The sequence below is a fragment of the Camelina sativa genome, chromosome 7, assembly GCF_000633955.1.
Source record: "Camelina sativa cultivar DH55 chromosome 7, Cs, whole genome shotgun sequence".
Taxonomy (NCBI): domain Eukaryota; kingdom Viridiplantae; phylum Streptophyta; class Magnoliopsida; order Brassicales; family Brassicaceae; genus Camelina; species Camelina sativa.
Window position 1 is genome coordinate 11,583,180 of NC_025691.1, and position 23,119 is coordinate 11,606,298.

Below are 23,119 nucleotides of genomic sequence, written 5' to 3' on the forward strand. Positions count from 1 at the left end.
AAATTTACTTCGAAGAAGTAAACAGCTTTGTTAGTGTTTCATGAGTCAAAATGTGTCACAATCAGATGTATTTGACTAATTATAAAAGTTAGAGATTGATTAGTAGTGTTTAGACAACACTTATACACATTTCGTCCAAAACAGCCTTAAACAACCAAAAGTTTACTTAGAAGGAGTAAACAATTTTGTTAGTGTTTCTAGGGGTAAAATATGTCACAATCCAATGTATTTGACTAATTATAAGGGTTATGGATGGATTAGGAGTGTTTAGACAACACTTATACCCATTACGTCCCAAAACAGGCTAAAACCAACAAAACATTGCTTAGAAATACTAAGCAGCTTTGTTAGTGTTTCGAGAGTCAAAATGTGTCACATTCCAATGTATTTAACTAACTATCAGAGTTAGAGATGGATTCAGATTGTTTAGACAACATTTATACCCGTTTTCTCCAAAATTGCCTAAAACTAATAAAACAAGCTAAAACTAAGAAAACTTTGCTTTGAAGCAGTAAACAGCATTGTTAGTGTTTCTAGGGTCATAATGTGTCACAATCCAATGTATTTGACTAATTGTAAGAATTAGAAATGGATTAGGAGTGTTTAGACAATACTTATACCCATTTCGTCCATAAACAGGATAAAACCGATAAAACATTGCTTAAAAGTTGTAAACAGCTTTGTTAATGTTTCCCGGGTCAAAATGTGTCAGAATCAATTAAATTTGACTAATTATAAGTGTTAGAGATGGATTAGGAGTGTTTAGACTACACTTATACCCATTTTGTCCAAAACAGGCTAAAACCAACAAAATAGGCTAAAACCGACAAAACATTGCTTAAAACCAGTAAACAGATTTTTTAGTGTTTCTAGGATAAAAATGTGTCACAATCCAACATATTTAGCAAATTATAAGAGCTAGAGATGGAATAGGAGTGTTTAGACAACACTTATACCCATTTTGTCCAAAACATGCTAAAACCGAAAAAACAAGCTAAAACGAGAAAACTTTGTTTACAAGCAGTAAAAATCTTTGTTTGTTTTTCTAGGGTCAAAATATATCAAAATACAATGTATTTGACTAATTATAAGATTTAGAGATGGATTACGACTGTTTAGACAACACATATACCCATTTTGTCCAAAACAGGCTAAAACCGAAAAAACATTGCTTCGAAGCAGTAAACAGCTTTGTTAGTATTTTACGAGTCAAGATGGGTCACAAACAAATGTATTTGACTAATTATAAAAGTTACAGATGGATTAGGAGTGTTTAGACAACACTTATACGCATTTTATCCAAAACAGGCTAAACCGACAAAACAGGCTAAAACTGAGAAAACTTTGCTTAGAATTAATAAATCGCTCTATTAGTATTTCTAGGGTCAAAATGTTTCACAATCAAATTTATTTGACTAATTATAAGATTGAGAGATGGACTAGGAGTGTTTAGACAATGCATATACCCATTTCATCCAAAACAGGCTAAAACCGACAAAACATTGCTTTGAATCAGTAAACAGTTTTGTTAGTGTTTCACGAGTCAAAATGTGTCGTAGTCCAATTTATATGCCTAATTATAAAAGTCAGAGATGGATTAGAAGTGTTTAGACAACACTTCTACCCATTTTGTTCAAAACAGGCTAAACCGACAAAATGGGCTAAAACTGATAAAACGTTGCTTAGAAGTAGTAAACAGATTTTTTAGTGTCTGTAGGTTCAAATTTTGTCACAATCCAGTGTATTTGACTAATTATAAGAATAATAGATGAATTAGGAGTTAATAGACAACTCTTATACCCATTTCGTTCTTAAAGAGGCTAAAACCGAGAGATATTGCTTAGAAGCCGTAAACAGTTTTGGCAGTTTTTCTAGGGTCAAAAATGTGTCAGAATCAATTGTATTTGACAAATTACAAGAGTTAGAGATGGATTCGAAGTGTTTAGCCGACACTTATACCCATTTTTTCCAAAACAGGCTAAAACCGACAAAACAGGCTAAAATTGTAGCAATTATACTCGTTTTTTAAGTGTTTCAAAAAAGAAAATTCCACGGAAATATAATTGCTACGATTTTAGCTTGTTTTGTTGATTTTAGCGTGTTTTGTTTATTTTAGCCTGTTTTTTTTATCTTTATTTACACATTGTTTGGACACTTCTATGTGTAGATTTTAACCACTATCTTATAACCGGTATTTAAAACTTAAATTCGAATCAATATTAAAACTCGTTTAATTTTATTATCTTTTAATTATATTTTAATCTTATAGCCTTAAGAAAATTTAATTCACGTAACGGTTTCCTTTTAATCCTACTTTTGAGATGATAAGCTTGAGCTGCTATGGTTCAATTTTGATGAGGTGTAGACATGGATTTGTTTACTATGTACATTTTCTAACAAGCATTTCTAAATAGATAGAGCATAAAAGACATTTGACATGTCAAATTAGACCACAGAAAAATCCTTCAAACTCTGTATCGACATGCACTATAAATGCAATCCATCATTAACACAAGTGATAAATAAAAGGAGAAAGACCCATAAACATCACATAATAACTATAGAGATCACATTCACATAGACATAACTGATGTACGTCAGAAGAAAGAAACAATGGAAAATCACTCATGTATCTTTCTAATAATCATCACCTTCTTCGTCGTCCTCCTCTGCTCCTTCTGCACCAACTTCCTCATAATCTTTCTCGAGGGCAGCAAGATCCTCACGGGCCTCCGAGAACTCTCCTTCTTCCATACCTTCTCCTACGTACCAATGGACAAAGGCTCTTTTTGAATACATGAGATCAAACTTGTGGTCTATGCGAGAGAAAACTTCCGCCACTGCAGTATTGTTACTGATCATGCAAACCGCTCGTTGAACTTTCGCCAGGTCACCACCTGGAACAACTGAAGGCGGCTGGTAGTTTATTCCGCACTTGAATCCAGTTGGACACCTAAATTTAAATATGTCCAAATATTTGTAATGTGCAGTAGAAGAAGATTGAAGAGACAAAGAAACACTAGTCTGAACTCTTACCAGTCAACAAACTGAATTGTGCGCTTGGTTTTGATGGTAGCAACGGCTGTATTGACATCCTTAGGCACAACATCACCACGATACATCAAACAGCAAGCCATGTACTTTCCATGCCTTGGGTCACATTTGGCCATCATGTTGGAGGGTTCAAAGACGGAAGTCGTGATCTCAGGGACTGAGAACTGCTCATGGTAGGCCTTTGCAGATGAAATAACAGGCGCATAGGAGGAAAGCATAAAGTGGATCCGAGGGTAAGGTACAAGGTTGGTCTGGAACTCCGTGATGTCCACATTGATGGCACCGTCAAACCTTAGAGAGGTTGTAAGCGAAGAGATGGTTTGGGAGATCAAGCGGTTCAGATTTGTGTATGTAGGCCTCTCAATATCTAAAGATCTCCTGCATATATCGTATATGGCTTCATTGTCCAACAGAACAACAACATCTGTGTGCTCGAGAAGAGAATGAGTCGAAAGAACACTGTTGTATGGCTCCACAACTGCTGTAGAAACCTGAGACAAACAAAAAGAGTTTGAACGCGATATGTTCAGCCGTAAAACCCATATTTTGTTCAAAACCGAAAATGAAATTCGGTGTAAGTAGTACCTGAGGAGAAGGGTAGATGGTGAAACCGAGTTTAGATTTCTTTCCAAAATCTACGGACAGGCGTTCCAACAGTAAAGAACCTAAACCAGAACCTGTTCCACCCCCAACAGCATTAAACACCAAGAATCCTTGTAACCCTGTGCAATTGTCTGCCAATTTCCTCAGCCTTTCAAGGCAGGTGTCAACAATTTCCCTCCCAACTGCAATGATGGAACAAAAATTCAAGACCATGATAATTAGCAGATGAACTAGTCATGGTTAAAGATGTCGTGGTTTCTCGTCATAACAATTGCATTAAATGGTGAGCAAAACACGTGATACATCATTCATTGACAAAAAAAATTAGGTGCACACGATACCCTACTAGTTAGCTTATACACGAGTTCAGCACATATGCTTTCAGTTTAAAAGCGCAAAGTTCGGTAGCCCCCGAAGGTGCATCAATCTAGCTTTCTTTAATAGAAGAACCCTCCAAAAATACTGAAAAAATCAGAGAGATGGAACATGTATATAACCAGTGTAATGGCCTCTAGCAAAGTTATTGGCTGCATCTTCTTTTCTAGAGATAAGTTGTTCAGGATGGAAGAGCTGTCTGTAAGTGCCGGTTCTTACTTCATCAATGACGGTTGGTTCAAGATCAAGAAATACAGCCCGAGGCACATGTTGGCCAGAGCTTGTCTCGCTAAAGAATGTGTTGAATGCATCATAACATACACCCACAGTGCTGTCACTGCAAAACAAATAAAAAACCAAATCACTATATTCAAGTAAAACCCAATTATAAAAACATTAAATTTGTCAAAGTTTTATTGCAACCCCTAAATCAGTGCCATGTCAATAAGAAGAAAACAAATTCTCGAAAGAAAATTTCGATTCAAACCCATAAACAATCAAGATGGTCATAAACTAGAGGGATGAATATAATAAAGACCTGGACATGGTGCCATCGGGTTGGATACCATGTTCGAGACAATAAAGCTCCCAACAAGAATTTCCAACCTGAATACCAGCTTGTCCGATATGAATGCTAATGATCTCCCTCATGTTCGAAATTTTCTCAGGAGACTTGTTCTTCCTCTTTCTCTATGTCTCACGAGGAAGATGGTTGTTGTTGGGTCTCCCGCTTTTAGACGTGAAAAGAATAAAGCTGGAATGGACTGGAAGAACTTAAAAAAGGCCTGGCCCCGAAAAAGTCTCTTCCGCTGGAATTGCCTAATTAAAGATTCACCTATCTTAGCTGGATTTTTTTTGGATTTTTATCTATTCCATTTTTTTTTTTATTATAGTGAAAGTAGGCATGACCAAAAACTAAACCGTAATCATATTTTGAACTGTAACCAGACCACTTTTTAACCATAACCGAACAGTAATCGTATAATACAGTTAAAACTCGTAACTGTAACCGTAAAATTATATTAGCTAAGATTACAAAAATTATTAAATATACTCGCTAATTAACCGTAACTGAAAACACATATTTGTGGTTAAGTCTAGTTAGGATCTACTTCGTGTTTGTATGAGCATAAAGTAAATAACACACAGGCTTTATTAACAGGGTTCGGTTTTTCCTACATCCCTGGAACCTAGTCCAGAACAAATTCACTAGAACAAAATAGCAATTACAACTGCATATGATACAAGCACTACTATGCCTATCATTCTTCTCTAGACGAATAAACCATCAAAAGATCTTTCTATCTTATTGATGGGGCGACAACACACATCTTGTGTGCATCTCTCAAAACTACCTTGAAGCGCGCAAGTCTTCATGAAGCGTCTTCTCGGTATTTATATCAATTGCCTAACCCCTAGGGTTAGCAACTTTCCTACCATACAACAAATAGGAATTGGGAGATTAACAATTGTACAACCCCTAGGATTGACAATTTTCCTATTATACAACAAATATGAATTTTCTATTATACAACAAATAGGAAAGTTTCTCTCCATGATCCCATTTTAAATCTTCCATTCAAGATGTTCATCCAGCTCAACAACCGCCACTTGGCTTGACCAAGTCGGCCTAAAGCTTCTGTACTCAAACTCTTCAATTCAGCTTCTTGTACTACTTCATGTATTAACGTCTGACTAGTACAAAAACTGCTTCAGACGTTTGATACATCCTCTGATATATCTAACTGCAAGGTTCTTGTTTCAACACCTTATCTTTCATGCTTTGTGTTAATCACTGTGTCAGCATGATCACCAAGTACTACTTAAGCTCTAATCTACTTAATCACTGTGTCTGCTCTACTTCATCCCCTGTGTTAGTTATGTCTACTTTGTTTTTCCAAACTGTTGCACCACCACTATGACATCTATGATATATCTCCATATCCATGTCTCATCCATTACAACCACTTAGTAGAGATTTCACCACATGTTCTAAACCTTATAAAACTTCATTCAACACAACATCTTCAATCTCTCCCTTGGTGATTGAGTTTTATAATCCATGCACCTATTAGAACTAGTCAACTGAACATCTTCAATCTCTCCCTAGATGATTGACTATTATAATCGGAGCACCTTATAAAACAAGTCAACACACTACTTTCAGTCTTTCCCTTGATGATACAGTTTTATCATTCATGCATCTTCTAAAACCGGTCAGTACAACATCTTCAGTAACCATATGAAAATTGTCTGTCAACTGCATAATTAAACCGTCAAATTATAACTGTAATCGTTTTTCATATACAATAAAATGTACAAATAACTACTTATGTATAGTTACTATGACAAACCAGCAAATTTTCCCCTCTATTTGGTGAACAACCCATCAATATTTTGCTTTTTATTGAATCAGGTTTTCTCTTTCTTCCAAGACAAACCAGCAAATATTCAGAACGGAGATATTGCTTTACTTCCCAATTAAGGCTGAAAACTCCATAGCCATAGCCACAATTATTATCTTGTCAGGAAACTCAGTGCTTCTTACGCCTTTCTCCCTCTTTGGAAGTAGCAAGAACTTCGCTGACGCCTGACGAAGAAAACCATCAATTTCTTTCCATCTTGCTCGCTTCAATTTTCTCCTTCTAGCCACAAATTCAGGACCATACCCGAAACAAGAACATATCTCTATCGAGTCCGCTCTGATACCGATTGAAAACGCATATTTGTGGCTAAGTCTAGTTAGGATCTCCTTCGTGTTTGTATGAGCATAAATTAAATAACACACAAGCTTTGTTAATGGGGTTCGGTTTTTCTTACATCCCCGAGACCTAGTCCAGAACAAATTCACTAGAACAAGATAGCAATTACAACTGCATATGATACAAGCACTACTATGCCTATTATTCTTTTCTAGATGAATAAACCATCAAAAGATCTCTCTATCTTATTGATGAGGCGACACCACACATCTTGTGTGCATCTCTCAAAACTACCTTGAAGCAAGCAAGTATTCATAAAGCGCCTTCTCGGTATTTATATCAATTGCCTAACCCCTAGGGTTAGCAACTTTCCTATTATACAACAAATAGGAATTGGGAGATTAAAATTTGTACAACCCCTAGGATTGACAATTTTCCTATTATATAACAAATAGGAATTTCCTATTATACAACAAATAGAAAAGTTTCTCTCCATGATCCCATCTTGAATCTTCCATTCAAGATTTTCATCCAGCTCAACAACCGCCACTTGGCTTGTCCAAGTCGGCCTAAAGCTTCTTTACTCAAACTCTTCAATTCAGCTTCTTGTACTACTTCATATATTAACGTCGGACTAGTACAAAAACTGCTTCAGACGTTTGATACATCCTCTGATATATCTAACTGCAAGGTTCTTGTTTCAACACCATATATCTAACTGCAAGGTTCTTGTTTCAACACCATATATCTAACTGCAAGGTTCTTGATTCAACACCTTATCTTTCCTGCTTTGTGTTAATCACTGTGTCAGCATGATCACCAAGTACTACTTAAGCTCTGCTCTACTTAATCACTGTGTCTGCTCTACTTCATCCCCTGTGTTAGTTCTGTCAACTTTCTTTTTCTGAACTGTTCCACCACCACTATGACATCTATGATATATCTATGTATCCATGTCTCATCCATTACAACCACTTAGTAGAGATATCACCACATGTTCTAAACCTTACAAAACTTCATTCAACACAACATCTTCAATCTCTCCCTTGATGATTGAGTTCTATAATCCATGCACCTATTAGAACTAGTCAACTGAACATCTTCAATCTCTCCCTAGATGATTGACTATTATAATCGGAGCACCTTCTAAAACAAGTCAACACACTACTTTCAATCTTTCTCTTGATGATACAGTTTTATCATTCATGCATCTTCTAAAACCGGTCAGCACAACATCTTCAGTAACCATATGAAAACTGTCTGTCAACTGCATAATTAAACCGTCAAATTATAACTGTAATCGTTTTTCATATACAATAAAATGTACAAATAACTACTTATGTTATAGAAATATATTAATTAGATCGTGCTCCATGCTTGTGGATGAAAATATCACAGATTATGTAGATCGTGTTTGTGTAAATGTGTTTGACTCTCTTTGTAAATCTGAGACACCATTTAAATTATTTTGTTAAATTAATTATGCTAAAAATAAATAAATCGAAAAGTATTATATAGTTTTGGTAAATAATTGACCGAACAACAAGAAAGCGTTAGTCAGTGTTAGACTGTTAGCCTGAGCTGTGGAAAAGTAGAGCTAAAAAAGTAGTTGTTCCATTCTTTTTAATAACAAAATTCTCCATAAATATTGTTCAAAACAAAGACTTAGATACTACTTCTCTCTTATTCCAGTATCCAACGTGTCCATGTTAATTTTTTCACAGTTTTGAGCTCTTTTGTTATTTGAGAATATCTTTGGACTCATTTCATTTCAGCAGTACAAGAGAAAATGTCCACAACTCATTATCAACCATCAATAGTCAAGAGAGTGCAACTAAAGAACAAGGTAGCAGGAATTCGGAAAAACAACGTTTGAATGGTTCTGATATTTTTAAGGTACACTTTCAAAAAGAAAACTTTGATGGGGAAATGAAACTTTGCTGTTATTATTTTAACAAAAGATTTTCTTGGAGGTCGGGTTCAGGATATGAATCATATAGGTATCATTTTCAACATAATTATCCTGAAAACCTTGGTGTAGAAACTAACCCTCATAATGCTTCTTCTTCTTCTAATCTTTCTTCTTTTCATTATTGAGATAAAAAAAATCGACAAGAATTAGCAAAGATGGTTGCGGTTGATCATCTTTCATTTAGCTTTGGTGAAAAATTGGGTTTTAATAATTATTGCATAAATGCTTTAAATCCTCAAGCTAAGAGAGTTCCTCGAACTACTCTTCCTCATACTCTAAAATCACTTTATCAAGAAACAAATATAGATTTAGAAAAATTGTTTTCTAATATTCATAATAAAGTTCACTATGTTGTGATATTTGGAGTGATCATTGGCAAATACATCATTATATGGGCATTACATTTAATTAGGTTGATAATGACTGGATGATTCAAAAGAGAATTATTGCTTTTAGGGTTTTTGATGAAAGACATACTGCTAATAATATATTTAAATTGATCAAGATAATTTTAGAAGACTATATATAGTTTAACAAAAAAAATATTTTTTTATTTCATTTGATAATGCACCTGCTAATACTGGTTTTAGTAAATAATTGTAGTCCTATTTTAGGTGGAAAATATTTTCATGTTCGATGTATTTATCATGTTTTAAATTTATGCGTTCAAGATGGTTTACTAGTTTCTCAAAATAATCTTCACTACAAGACAACACGCTTATTGCGAGGAACACTTCCGAGAGATTTCATCTCTCGTATATTTGTGTTGGATTTGCAAGGCTTATACAAAAACCGGATTGCGAAAACCATAGTAAATCCATTGCAAAATGAGAAAATAATTTATTTCTAAATATTTACAAAATTTAATAGAATTATTCTGAAATACATTTAAGTGTTCAAAAGGTGAATAATTCTGATATATATGTTTTTTATGAATACTTACAAAACTGAATCAACATGTTTTTGTTGAATTTCATATGTCTTTTGGATCCATCGACAATTACTTAATTATACTTCTCTATGAAGTGAATCAACATGTTTAGTTTTGATAATTGCATTAATATTAAGGATTAAAAAGACTTATAGTCGAAAGATAGGGTAGTGCAACACAAATAGTTGGAGATGTATTGTCTAAATGTAATGAACATATACAAGATATTGATTATATTCAGAGGGAAGTATACTAAACGATATCTAATGATTAGAGGAAGATGCAAAATCAGACAATTTTGAAGAGTACGACGATATGATAGACTATGATGAGACCTTTGGACATTATAATATATTTGAAAGTTAATTTGACTTATTTAAAAAAAAAATAATTGTTTTTCGAAAATAGATATTCAATAGCTATATATTTGTCCATCGTAAAACTGTTGTTTTCTGTAGTGGTTGCTTCACCAATTAAAAAGGCTTTAAATTACTTATGGGCCATCCAAATTTAATGAAACGATGGTTCAAGTTTTGTAAAATGGATAATGTATATCCTAAAAGGTTTTCTCGAGATGTTCCCATTCATAGGAATTCAATATATGATATGCTTGCTCGTTCTATTGGTTACAAATATTTATTATGTAGTTATTTTCAACAAAACTGTAGCTCTTTTAACTTTGTGGCCTATTCATTGGGATGAATGTAGTGCACTTATGAAATTATTATAATGTTTCAATGATGCAACATATTTATTGTTTGGTGTTTATTATCCGACTAGTCATTTACTTGTGTATGAATGCGTTAATATTGTTGATGTGATGCATGAACATGAAAATAATATTGTGTTGTCATTATGCATTGCAACTATGAGAGAAAAGTGGATAAAATAGTACAAAGATATTCTACCTATTAATTTGCTTGCATCGATTTTTGATCCTAGAACTTAAGTAGATGGTTTATCTGATTATCTCACTACATATTATAATTTATTGCATTTGTCTGATAGTGTTAAGGCATCTTTACTGGCAGATACTAATGAAAAGAGTTGCTCAGATAAAATAATATAATAATGAGAAAGAAGGGAAAAAGTAGAGAATCGTTTTTTGGATTGCTTCCACAAAAAACGTTGCTCACATAAAAAAGACAGGTGTAGTCTTTTTAATGGGTGCTATTAATGAAAAATAATAAATATATATATTTGATTAAAATAATATTTTTTCTTTTTTAAAAGCAACCTTTACTGCGTTGCTGTGGTGGTGATGGTCTTAGTGTTTCGAGCATTATTTCAAATAGAAAAAAAGACATAGAAAATCTATACGATGAATATTATAGAGTTTATAAGCATATGACACCAGATGTTGTTGAATCATCTCTTCAAAATGATATGTCATCAACTTCTAAGCTGAGTCTTGCAGAAAGGATGCGATGAGAAAAAAGACAACGACCATTACAAGGTAAGAATTCTGAACTTGAAAACCATATTTTCACTATTTGTAACATCCGCGAACCAAATAATGTAATTTGGGGGTGGGTGTCAATATACAACAGAGGGAGTGTCTATCGAGACCAGCAACTTCTGGTTCGACCAGGTTGAATTAAATCGTCATTTGGGTCGTTTTGGTTTAAGTGAAGCCCTCAAACTGGGTATTTAAGGTGGAAATCGACCTAGGTCGTGCAGCTTTAGATTTTGGCCGTTCCTGAGAGTGAGAGAAAAGGAGAAAAGCTTTAGATAGATTTTTAGAGATTCTAGGCTTGTGGGGTGAGATCTGTTCCTGTGGAGTGAGTATCTATTGCTGGGATCGAAGGAGAAGCCCTAGGGTGTGGATTCGTTGTTTTTTGGTCAGATCTTCGTGCAAAAGAGGTGAGTGCATGACCATGGCTGATCTAATCATGAGATCTCTTTTGTTTTGCTTGTTCTATGTATTTGTGGTGTTTTCTTGCTTGTGTTGGTTGTTATATGGTTCCTGCAGATTCCTAAAGCTTTTGGTCGAGTTTTGGACAATTTGGAGATGGTTAGAAATGGAGATTCGACTTTCGGCTTCGTGAAGATCGTGTCTGCGGAGTCGGTGTCGATCGACACCAGATAGGTGTTGGTTGACACCAAGGAGGAGTGCCGATCGACACTGAGAGGCAGTGTCGGTCGACACCAGCAGTCAGTGTTGGTCGACACCAACAATCAGTGTCGGTTGACACCCACTTGTCTAATGCTTGTTCTTTGGTTTGTTGTGTCTGTTTGTGCTTGCTTAACATTGGAATCTCAGTTTCTTGTGTGTATAGCCCAGTAGATGGGAGGATTTCCTCACTGAGTGTTTAAGACAATACTCATGCATCTCAATTTGTGTTTGTGGTGCAGGTAAAGGCAAAGTGTGAACGTGGAATCAAGGCGATGAGGAGGAGGATTTTCTAGAAGCTTGATTGATTGTGGACTAGCTATTGTTAGGTTCCTAGAGTTGAGTTGATAGAACATTGTAGGATGTTGGAATTTGTTATTGACTTGATTGGTTGTTGGATTATTTCATTGTTAGATTCTTTATTGGTTTAATAGTATTGTTTGATTATTCGCTATTGTTGATTGATTTAGGTTGTTACTGGGTAAGGGTTGTTCCATTTTGGTATCACTGAAGCTTTTGTTGTTGGTGTTTAGGATTTCATGTTAGATTTGATTATATGAGGTAGTCAATTGTGTGTGGCATGGGGTCCTAGAACATCTTCTTCGAGCCTGCTTTGTGATTCCACGGTGAGTTGTGTTCTTTGTGTAGTTAGAGTCATTTTGTTTTGCGTTTTGCTTAGCCTTCTGTTCTTGGTGGTACAGATGGTTAGAGGTGGGGGTGCTACTGTTTGCACACGTGGTTGTGGTCGTGGTCGTGGGCGTGGGCGTGGTCATGGCCGGGGATAGGTTTCCGAGGCCAGTGTGAGTGTGACCCAGGGCATCGTCAATGAAGAGATGGCAGAGTCACAGGTTCATCCTAGAGTGTCTACAGACCAGGCTGGTGATGGTATCGACAGAACGGGTGTGCTCGGTGTTGGTGCTGGTATTGCCCAAGGGGTGGGGGTGCAGCGAAGGGTGCTCGAGGTAGAGAGGATGTCCTAATGGGCTTGCTAGCTCAGGTGTTGGCTTAGCTTCTAGTAGTGGCGCCGGCAGCGGCTGGTGTGCAAGCTCCTATGCTGCCGTCAGCGGTTGGTGGGCAGGTTCCAGTGGTGCCGCCAGGGTTTGGTTGGCAGAGTCCCTCGGTGCAGCCTTTAGCTAGAGTGCAGGTAGGCATGCAACTGGGGGCCGGGGTAGTGGATGCAAAGTATGTTTAGATGTTGGTGCAACTACGGCAGGTGGGTGCGGGATCTTTTCTAGGAGGCATGGATCCGAGTGTGGTGGATGAGTGGAGAGAGAGGATGGAGGCTATTTTCTAGTAGCTCTGGTGTCCCGACCTGTATCGGGTGGACTTGGGAGTGCACTATCTGTCAGGAGATGCACGTGTTTGGTGGAGGTCGGTGAGAGCCCGGAAAGTGCAGCGGGAGATTACTTGGATGGACTTTGTGGGGGAGTTCAACTCCAAGTATTTTCCACGGGAGGCACTTGATCGCATGCAGGTGCGGTTCTTGGGCTTGACCTAGGGGAACCATAAAGTGTGAGAGCTGGACGAGAGTTCAGTCGGCTTGTGGTGTATGCAGGCCAGGCTTTGGAGGCTCTTGTTGGCTCTGCGTGATGACCTGAGGACTCGGTGCAGGGTGAGGAGCTACGCTACTAGAGCAAAGATGGTGGAGACTTCAGCCAGGATACAAGATGACTTGAGGTCACAGGTGGTGGTGGTTAGTCTTTCGGCGCTGCCAAAGAGGACTCAGCCGCATTTTGTTCCTATCAAGGGCGGCAAGCCTGCGTAGTGGCAGAATCAGAAGTATGGTGCAAAGAAAAGATTCGGGTCCGGTTGTCCAGGATGTTTTAGGTGTGGTAGCATGGACCACAAGGTGGTAAACTGTCTGTAGAGGGTAGAGCAGTGAGCAGTGGCAGAGCAGCGGGAAGATACCCGATTGTGTTACCACTGCAGGGAGACGGGCATATCAAGCCTTGTTGTCCCAAATTACAGCAGATGGTAGTAGCAGCGTTGCAGGCTAGAGGGCAGCCAAGAGTGCAGCTGGGTTTGCAGCCGGTGGGATTGATCGAGCCGACACCGCGGGAGTACTCGACTGTGGAGACTAGAGGCACCAGTGCAGGAGAGATCACAAGTATAACTTCTAAGACTCAGACTTGGTCAATTGAGTAGTTCAGATTTTATGATTGCTTTGCTTGTGATAGAATGTTAAGTTCTCAACACATGAGGTTTATGTAGGGACCTTGTCGGTTGGTGGGTAAACGTCCCACATCTTGTTTGATTATGGAGAAAATCATTGCTTCAATACCCCGGAGTGCGCTGAGAGTGCCAGTATTAGAGGAGATCCTGGTGAGAGAGCGAGAGTTGTCAGGGTTGCGGGAGGTGAGTTCACGAGAGTCCTTGGCCGAGTGAGGGATGTGGATATTCAGATCGCAGGGGAGTCGAGGCCGGCGGATTTGATTATTAGTCCTGTGGAATTGTATGATGTCATTCTGGGGATGGATTGGTTGCATCCTCACAGGGTACATCTGGACTATTACAAGGGTAGAGTGTTCTTTGGGCGTCTAGAAGGGAAGTTGGTTTTCGAGGGGGTGAGACCTACTTCGGGGAGTCTCGTGATCTCGGTTGTGCTGGTCGGGAAGATGATCGAGAAGGGAGTGAGGCCTACCTGGTTACGATTTCGATGTCGGAATCAGTAAGGCAGTCTACAGTTGGAGGCATTCAGGTTGTGGAGGAGTTTGAGGATTTGTTCCAATCGTTGCAGGGGTTACCACAATCTCGGTCTGATCCCTGCATGATTTAGTTGGAACGAGGGACAACGTCGTTGTCCAAGGCACCCTACAGGATGTCTCCAGCGGAGATGGCAGAGCTAAAGAAGCAGCTGGAGGACTTGTTGAGCATGAGATTCATCCGTCCTAGTTGTTCACCATGGGGAGCACCGGTGTTGTTTGTTAAGATGAAGGATGGGAGTTTCCGCTTGTGTATCGACTATCAGGGTCTGAACCGGGTTATCATCAGATTCCGATACATGATGCAGATGTGAGAAAGACTGTCTTCAAGACGAGATATGGGCATTACGAGTTCGTGGTGATGTCGTTCGGTTTGACGAATTCCCCAGCAGCGTTTATGAGATTGATGAATAGCGTGTTCAAGAGTTTCTGGACGTGTCTGTCATCATTTTCATCGACGATAACCTGGTATATTCCAAGAGTCTTGAGGAGCATGCAATGCATCTAAGTGAAGTTCTGGAGAAGCTGCAGAGCAGAAGTTGTTTGCTATGCTAAGTAACTGCAGTTTCTAGCAGCGAGAAATGGGATTCTTGGGTCATATTGTTTCATCAGAGAGAGTTTCATTGGATCCAGAGAAAATTCAGGCCATCAGGGAGTGGCCAAGGCGGCAGAGTGCCACTTAATCAGGAGTTTCCTGGGGTTGGCGGGTTACTACAGGAGATTCGTTCTGGTTTTGCGAGTATGGCATAGCCGATGACCAAGCTTATAGGGAAGGGGGTTCCATTTGTGTGTTCACCAGAGTGTGAGGTGAGTTTTGCAAGCCTCAAGCAGATGCTGACTACCACGCCGGTGTTAGCACTGCCAGAGCAGAACGAGCCTTATGTTGTGTACACATATGCTTCCAGAGTTGGGTTAGGATGTGGGTTGATGCAGCAGGGAAAGGTTATAGCATATGCTTCATTCCAGTTGCAGAAGCATAACGCCAATTATCCTACCCATGATTTGGAGATGGCAGCGGTGGTTTTTGCCGTGAAGATATGGAGGTCATATCTTTATGGTGGGAAGGTGCATGTATTTACAGATCATAAGAGCTTGAAATACATCTTCAATTAGCCTGAGCTGAATTTGAGGCAAAGGCGTCGGATGGAGTTGTTAGCGGAGTATGATCAGGAGATAGCTTACCACCCTGGTAAAGCTAACCTGGTTGCAGATGCTTTGAGTCGGAAGCGGGCGGCTTCGGCTCATGAGAATGATATGGATGCGTTAGTGGGTGAGATTGGTGCATTGAGGCTGTGTGATATCACACATGAGCCTTTGGGCTTGGAGGCATCTTATTGAGCGGACTTGTTGAGCAGAGTGCGGTTAGCTTAGGAGAGTGATGTGGGGCTGGTGAATGCCTCTAATGCTACGGGTTCAGTATTAGGTCTCTGCTAATGGAACTATCCTTGCGCATGGGTGGGTCTTTGTGCCCAAGGGTGAGGGTCTGAGGCAGGAGATACTGAGAGAGGCTCATTCGAGCAAGTTCTTTATTCATCCAGGAGCGACGAAGATGTACTATGACCTCAAGCGGTATTATCACTGGGTCAGGATGAAGAAGAACGTAGCTGATTGGGTTGCAAAGTGTGAAACCTGCAAGCTGGTGAAGGTTAAGCATCAGGTTCCTGGTTTTGGCCATCAAGAAAACTGATGGAGTAGCGGTTTTGGCTTTGAAGTATATGAGAGAGATAGTTAGATTGCATGGTGTGCCTGCTAGTATTGTGTCTGATAGAGATTCCTGAAATATTGTGTTTTTGTTGGGTTTTAAGCCTTGTTTTTGCATAGTTTTGTTGCATAATCTTGTCATTCTAGGTTTTTTTAAGAGCATTTGGAGTTGATTTGGTGCAAAAGAAGCAAAGAAGAGTGAAGTGGAGAAGTGGCAGAAGACTAGGGACTATCATCTGTTTAACCCATCGGCCAAGACCTCCCCGGTTGACACCATCGGCCATGTGAATCGGCCAAGCTGTCCCGTAGCAGCCAAAGTCCACACTTATTTTAGCTTTGATCCGGGTTTGACCCAGTTTGTTTCGGGTTGACCCGTCTCCCTTCTATTTTCCGATAAATACGTTAACCCCTATTTAGGGGAGACTGATCTTTGGTTTTAGGTTTTTAGCAGCTTTTTAGGGTTCTTAAACTTGTTTACTCTTGGTTTGTTGAATTATTGAGTACTTCCAAGTTTTTAATAGTAATTTCTTCTTCAAATATCCTAATCCATAATCTCTTATTATGATTTCACAAAGACCAAGCTTTTTCCTTTGTGTGATCATGATGATGAGAGAGTAGATCTATAGAACTTTGGGCTAGGTATAGAGGAAGATAGATGAATGATCTATGATGTCTAGGGCTTTATTTATGTGTTTGCTATCTTGTTTAGGGTTAATATTGCTAGATAGCCTTGATCATGCTTTAAATCTAGACATTAGGATTTCCATGTCGAGAAGGTGTTTGATGAAATTCTTGAACCAACCTTTACAAGAGTTTTGCATTTCTACCCAATAGAAATTGATGATTAGGGCGATTAGTGGTATTTAGACTTGTTTTTAATGCATACTTATCTTATGATTACCTTTAGAAATTGTTGATTATTGTTTGATTAGCATAGGATCTCTATCATGGAAATGAATTGATTTGCTTAAGTGTTCTTAGCCATAGGTTTGTTATTGATCATTGCTTAGACATCTAGGATTGATTAGCTATCTCCCAAATCACTTATCTTGCCCAAGGTTCACATGTTTAATCTTGATTTAAAACTGTTTTTAGTTGTATCTTTGTTTAATTTGAGTTTGCATTGTTTTGAGTTAGCTTTGTTTACAAAATCGAAATAAATACCAGCAACATAGATTTGCTGAGACGAAAAGAAATGATGACATCAATTTTTATTTTTACTAAGTTCGTCTCTGTATATTGATCTAGTATACTCATAACATATTTTTGAAAACAAAGAAAAAAAGATTGGCACAGAAAACAGAGAAAAAAAAATTGAAGAAGACAGAAGTATAGTAATTGAAATTTACAAATTATCATGCTCGATTATCATTGCTCCTCTCCATGTCTCTCCAGAGGCTACATCGACAGGGACGAGCATTGACATTGGACCGGTGCACACGAAGTAATGTTGCTTACCATACTTGTCCCACATCGATCCTGGGGATCCCACATACATCTCTTGGAACCCTATCCTTATCATCCTGAAGAACAACCCTCTTCCCTGCAAGATTTAATTAAATTCCGAACTAATCAGATTTTATTTCAAAGTTTGTGTTAGAAAAACTCCCTTAGGAAAAAACTGAGATCCAACATAATATATAAAATATATAAGCTAATTAAATTAGTTTTTGAATTGAAAGTTTTGTAAGACATCGTAGATAATTAAAAATTCAAAAGTAACAACATTGTATAAGAAACATACTCAAATATTTATTCTTTACCAGACGAAAAAAAAAAATTAGTCCTTACCAATTGATTTTGAATAAAAACCTCATGAACTTTAACAGTGATCTAATTAGTTATATGCCTTTGGATGTAACATCCATCTTTCACAAACAAAAAAACATCTATTGTTGTTTGTTTCTCAAATTGATTTTTGCAATCTAAATGTTTTTTTTTTTTTTGCACATTTGCTATTTTTTTTGTGTTTAAACTTTGTTGTTTGTATGTTTGTTAGGAAATCTCAAAAAGTTCAAAATAGTGCAAGGAAATTTTACAACTTAAGCACCAAAACATAATTCTACAATTGTGACGAGAAAACATAACTTCGCTACTTTGCAAAATTGCAACCAAAACAAGATTTTAATTTTTTTCTGTCAAAATGCAATATCTATCGTAACTCGAAGCATATGAAGTAACAAAAAATGGATGATGTAATTAAACGTATACCTCATGAGTTGGAAAGTTAAATATATATATATCTCTTCTTCTTCCATCTAATCACTTCTTATTTTCAATTTTAACAAATTAATCCACATCATCAAAGGAACATAAAATCTAAAGTTAATGCATTATTATTAAAAACAATAATTTAAACTAAAATATAAACCAAAAGCGAAATGAAAAATAATACAACAAAAAAATATATCAAAGTAAAATATGAATAAAGATTACATAAAAATAAAATTACATATTATTATCATAACATCTAATAATTGTGTAAATAATTGTAAAAGACTAGAATTAGAGAAAAAATAAAGCGATCATATATTTAATGAAACAACAATTATTTTTAAAAGTAACAATTATTAGGATAAGAAAATCAGATTCTTTTTAAGAAAAACAAAAAATTAAAGGTTTTTTAAATCAAGAGGTTATTCAATTCTTGGTGTTAAATTATAAATTCATGTTATCCATTAAAAATTGATGTATATTATTGTTTTCAATTATCGTATAATATATATATATATATATATTTGTTAGTGTTAAATTATAAATTCATGTTACCAATTAAAACCAGAATGATTTGGTGCATATTATTAATTAGAATTTCAATTAATATAAATATTAAAATAGTTCTATTGATATATGTTATTTATCGTTTTCAAAATTGAAAAATGGTGAAACTTGTTAAACGAAGGTATATCCAAAAAAAATATTAATCAAATGCTCAAACACCAAAATAATATATATATATATATATATATATATTTAATAGAAATGTACAATATTACTTGAAATAAAACATATCGAAGAAAAAATACTCTGAACATCACACACACCAAAAAAGAATAATAGTGAAAAATACTAAAAATAAAATTTTGAAAGCTATTTTTAGTTAAAAAATTATAATCATAGTGGTTTTTGTAGAATTAAAATTATTTTTACAAGAATTATATTTTTGAATAAATACACATATTTAAAAGTTAGAGTAATCTTATGAGTTTGTAGGTGTAGGAGAATCAAAATAAAAGAACACTATATAGAAACATAGTAGACTATATATATTTTAAAGTGAACAAAATTATATAGATGAACATAATTTTTCTTTTGTCAAAATAGAATATTTGATGTTATAATATGATTTTTATAGCTAGAAACGAGTCTAATTATGATATTCATTACTATGAAGCAAATTTTAGTACAACACTGTAAAAAAAAATATCACAAAAAATGGTGGATATACTTTTTTTATGACCACATCAGTAAGTAATGATCGCTCAACCGATAAAAAAAAGTATTGGAAGATGAAAAATATGAAAATAGATAGGGTATGTCTTCATAATAAATATATTGTAAATGAGATAATAGAATATGAAAAGAGTGTANATGCAAGCGACGAGTGTATACCAAAAAATTAAAAAAGAATTGATTGTGAAAAAATGTTAAAAGAAATAAATAAGTTATATATTGTTTAATAAAATAAATTTGACATTTATATAGATTTATATTTTAAATGTTGAGTAATTATAATTATATTTAACTGTTCACATTAGTAGAAAAACATTATAGTTCCCGCTTACCGCGCAGGTTACAGATGGAATTTTGGTATATATATTAAATAGTTTGGTAGCAGATTTGCATCCAAAACATTTTTTTCTTTTTCTACTATGTAATTCGTTTCCAATCCAGATTGCATCCAAATGCCGAAACGGACGTAGCATGAAATATCATACCAAATATATATATATTTGTAGAATTACCTGATCTATGGTTTCAAATTTAGAAGGTGGAGTGTTATAGACTGCCTTTAATCTCTCAGCCGGAGGAGCACCATATATTCTACTCATCTTTTTCTCAAGAAGTGTAATCACAGAATCTTCTACTGCCCAAATCCCCGGCTTCTCCCCAGCTTCTTCCCACGCAAACCACCCAGAAGAGTCCACCTTCATTGCCTCTGAAGGAGACAAGAGCTCAAAAGGCGATGACAAAGGAGGGTTGGGGCAATAAGAGCATCCCTTTAGTCCTTGAATTCCAGCCCCACTCCGTTTCTTGAATCTCAAGTAACTCATAATCCCCGGTTTAAGGGTAACGGGTTTTCGTCCATTGTTCTTCACCACCAGAGCTGTAGCCATGCTTACTGGGTATAGAGAGACGATATAGGTTATGTCGAGATGTCCGACCGTACAGCACAGTTCGATCTGAGAATGTTCACAAAGATATCATCAGTGTGGACAAGAAGATTTGATAGATTTTTTTAAAATATATATATATATTAACAAAAAAGAGTTGAAATAAATATACATATTTTATTTTTTTATTTTTTTGGGGTGGGGAGGGATTCAACCACCTGAACAGCATCAATGGCGTCTGAATCAGTATCCTTGACACTCCACTCATATCCTGAGATTACTGAAGACCCTCCTTTTGGTCCAGTAGCTTCTTCTCCATTTATAATAACAACACCAACTCCACCTCTAATCTCATCACCGTCAACTGTGTAAAGGACTTCCTCCAACCCCTCGTCTTTCCAGTATACCTTTGGCTTATATGAAACCACATGCGCATTTGATAAGCTCATCTTCAATGAACTTCCATTTCTGACCTTTAGCTCCACCATAGGAACGTTGTTTGATTCCGAGAATTTTATTCCCTTTCGTCCGAATTTATCTTGAAGCCTCTCAATTATTGTCAGTGTCTGAGGAGCTGAAATTGAACTTCTTATGGCTTTTGGTTTTGGGAGGGGAGAAAAAGAGATAAGAGAAGCCATTGATGGAGAGTACTAAGGAGAAGAAAAGATAAGACGAGTGAAGTTTGTAGTCCGAAAAAAGCCTAATCTTTTGCCAAACTTTGTTTTCTTTCGCCGCTTTCTTCCACTATTTTCCTTAGCCTGTGGTTGTCCTTCAACATATAACACACTTTTACCCACAAGATAATAGCCGGAATTAACCCATAATAAATAAAGCCTTTTATTTGATAAAAACTTGTGGCCTAAAAAGTTTGTACAAAACTAAAATACAAAATGAATAGATACGGTATGGGAAAATATTTAGGTGTATTTGAATTTATTTGTTACAAAATAATAGTAGAAAAAATATTTATTCTATATATTTTCTAAAATTAAATATTTAATTTCTTTAATTTCATACTCTGATTTCGATCCTAGTCAGTATTACTATTTGGGTATGGATGCAATATTAAATTCTTTAATTATAAATTTGATAATTTTTAAAAAAGAAACCAACAAAACATATATTAACCTGTGATCTGGTATTACAAATCGATGTAATCGTGTTTAGAGATCTTAATATACCAAATTAACAATAGTGATTGGTATTAATATTAACACCATTGCAGTTATTGGTATTACATGTTAGTATATATTAACTTTATATGTGGAAATTACAATTAGATATGAATATGTATATTTTCAACATTATACATTTAGTATTGTTTATATAGTGAATATTGGTATAAAAAAATAAGCTTTAGCCAATTAAATAGTTTGTTATTGTTTTCTAAGATTTCGGAAACAATAAATATGATCTGTTAAATAATTTTGAAAATATTATTTTATTATTTTGTAAACAAATATAAACTTTTTTTTAGTTAGTTATTAGATTAATTAAAATGCAATAGCATTTTTTGTAATATGTCAGATCAAAGCTGGTTAAAGTTCTAACATTGCATAAATAAGTATATAAATATATATTTAAAATATAAGCAATGTTTTATCTTAGTTTTAAAATATATTTGTAATTATTAAACGATTTAGATATACAAATATTTAATCTTAGTTTTATAAATAAAATTAAGTTGTATAATTGTTCTAAATAGTTTGTTATTGTTTCCTAAGATCTATGAAATAAGAAATAGAATCTGTTAAATAATTTTATTAATAATTTCAAAAATATTTTTTATTATTTTATAAACAAATACAATTTTTTTATCTTTTTAGTGACTAAATTAATTAAAATATAATAGCATTTTCTGTAATATGGCACATGATAGTACGGTTAAACATTAACAATATTTCTTAAATAAGTATATAAAGATATAATAATCATATCATTTGTGTACCTAAAGTTATAATATAATGGCACCTTCTTTTTAAATGATAATTTAAAACTTACACATAACAAAAATGTAAACTCTAAATTTTAGATTTAGAATATCATCTACATTTTTATTTTGAAGGAATGTAAAAGAATTGCATAATAAAGATATTGAAAAACAAATGCAATTAATGTATTAAAAAGAAGTAGAATGTAATACAGATCTAAGTAAAAGAATTGTAAAACAGAAATTAAGAAATCCTAACAAAGTTTGTAAGAATGTAAAATTTGCTCTTAAACCTCTATCGGCAGCTCTCGCTTTCTGTCGTACCGTGTTGTGGCTGTCGAAATAGGAAGGGCTTTATATATGGAAACCACCTGACCTAGCTGCAACAGCTGTATTCCAAAGCATCTGCCCGAAGTTAGGGTCGAGTACCTCTTCGTGTTGGGTTTCGGGTGGCTCTTCTTGTGCTTAGCTCCACTGGTTCGGGTTAAGGCTTCAGGTAGTTCTTATGCAAAATCACACCTTCAAATCATGGTTCAGGTGACTCCTCATTCTTGCTCCTTTTTTACTACAAAACACTTGTTTTCATCCAAAATACAACAATACATAATTAGAAACTAAATATTATATTTGCACCTATTGTGTCGTTGTAATGGAAACGAAATATTGTATTTGTAATTTACCTCCAAATAAAAAGACCCTATA

The 23,119-nt window shown here is 35.7% G+C and overlaps 3 protein-coding genes across 3 annotated transcripts; 1 reads left to right on the forward strand and 2 right to left on the reverse strand.

Annotated features, from left to right (window-relative positions):
* On the reverse strand, positions 2,491-4,809 carry LOC104700952 (tubulin alpha-1 chain). Its single transcript, XM_010416563.2, has 5 exons — positions 4,571-4,809; positions 4,155-4,369; positions 3,640-3,839; positions 3,037-3,545; positions 2,491-2,953 (listed from the first exon to the last, which is right to left on the reverse strand). Exons 1-5 carry the CDS (start codon positions 4,681-4,683, stop codon positions 2,638-2,640), a joined length of 1,353 nt encoding a protein of 450 aa, XP_010414865.1. The 5' UTR covers positions 4,684-4,809; the 3' UTR covers positions 2,491-2,637.
* LOC104704537 lies at positions 15,206-15,790 on the forward strand. Its single transcript, XM_019227050.1, has 2 exons — positions 15,206-15,481; positions 15,566-15,790. The coding sequence occupies exons 1-2, from the start codon at positions 15,206-15,208 to the stop codon at positions 15,788-15,790; spliced, it is 501 nt and encodes a 166-aa protein (XP_019082595.1).
* Positions 17,452-21,227, reverse strand: LOC104700953 (photosynthetic NDH subunit of subcomplex B 2, chloroplastic). Its single transcript, XM_010416564.2, has 3 exons — positions 20,706-21,227; positions 20,119-20,556; positions 17,452-17,696 (listed from the first exon to the last, which is right to left on the reverse strand). The coding sequence occupies exons 1-3, from the start codon at positions 21,123-21,125 to the stop codon at positions 17,499-17,501; spliced, it is 1,056 nt and encodes a 351-aa protein (XP_010414866.1). The 5' UTR covers positions 21,126-21,227; the 3' UTR covers positions 17,452-17,498.

Bases quoted from the DNA above. Each gene is read 5' to 3' on its own strand.
- LOC104700953 (XM_010416564.2), bottom strand. From the start codon at position 21,125: ATGGCTTCTCTTATCTCTTTTTCTCCCCTCCCAAAACCAAAAGCCATA. The intron at 20,557-20,705 runs GTGGTTGAATCC...GAACATTCTCAG, and splicing joins ACGCCATTGATGCTGTTCAG to ATCGAACTGTGCTGTACGGT. The intron at 17,697-20,118 runs GTAATTCTACAA...TAAATCTTGCAG, and splicing joins AATTTGAAACCATAGATCAG to GGAAGAGGGTTGTTCTTCAG.
- LOC104700952 (XM_010416563.2), bottom strand. From the start codon at position 4,683: ATGAGGGAGATCATTAGCATTCATATCGGACAAGCTGGTATTCAGGTT. The intron at 4,370-4,570 runs GTCTTTATTATA...TTTGTTTTGCAG, and splicing joins CCCGATGGCACCATGTCCAG to TGACAGCACTGTGGGTGTAT. The intron at 3,546-3,639 runs GTACTACTTACA...TGTTTGTCTCAG, and splicing joins CCATCTACCCTTCTCCTCAG to GTTTCTACAGCAGTTGTGGA.
- LOC104704537 (XM_019227050.1), top strand. From the start codon at position 15,206: ATGACCAAGCTTATAGGGAAGGGGGTTCCATTTGTGTGTTCACCAGAG. The intron at 15,482-15,565 runs GTGAAGATATGG...ATCTTCAATTAG, and splicing joins TGGCAGCGGTGGTTTTTGCC to CCTGAGCTGAATTTGAGGCA.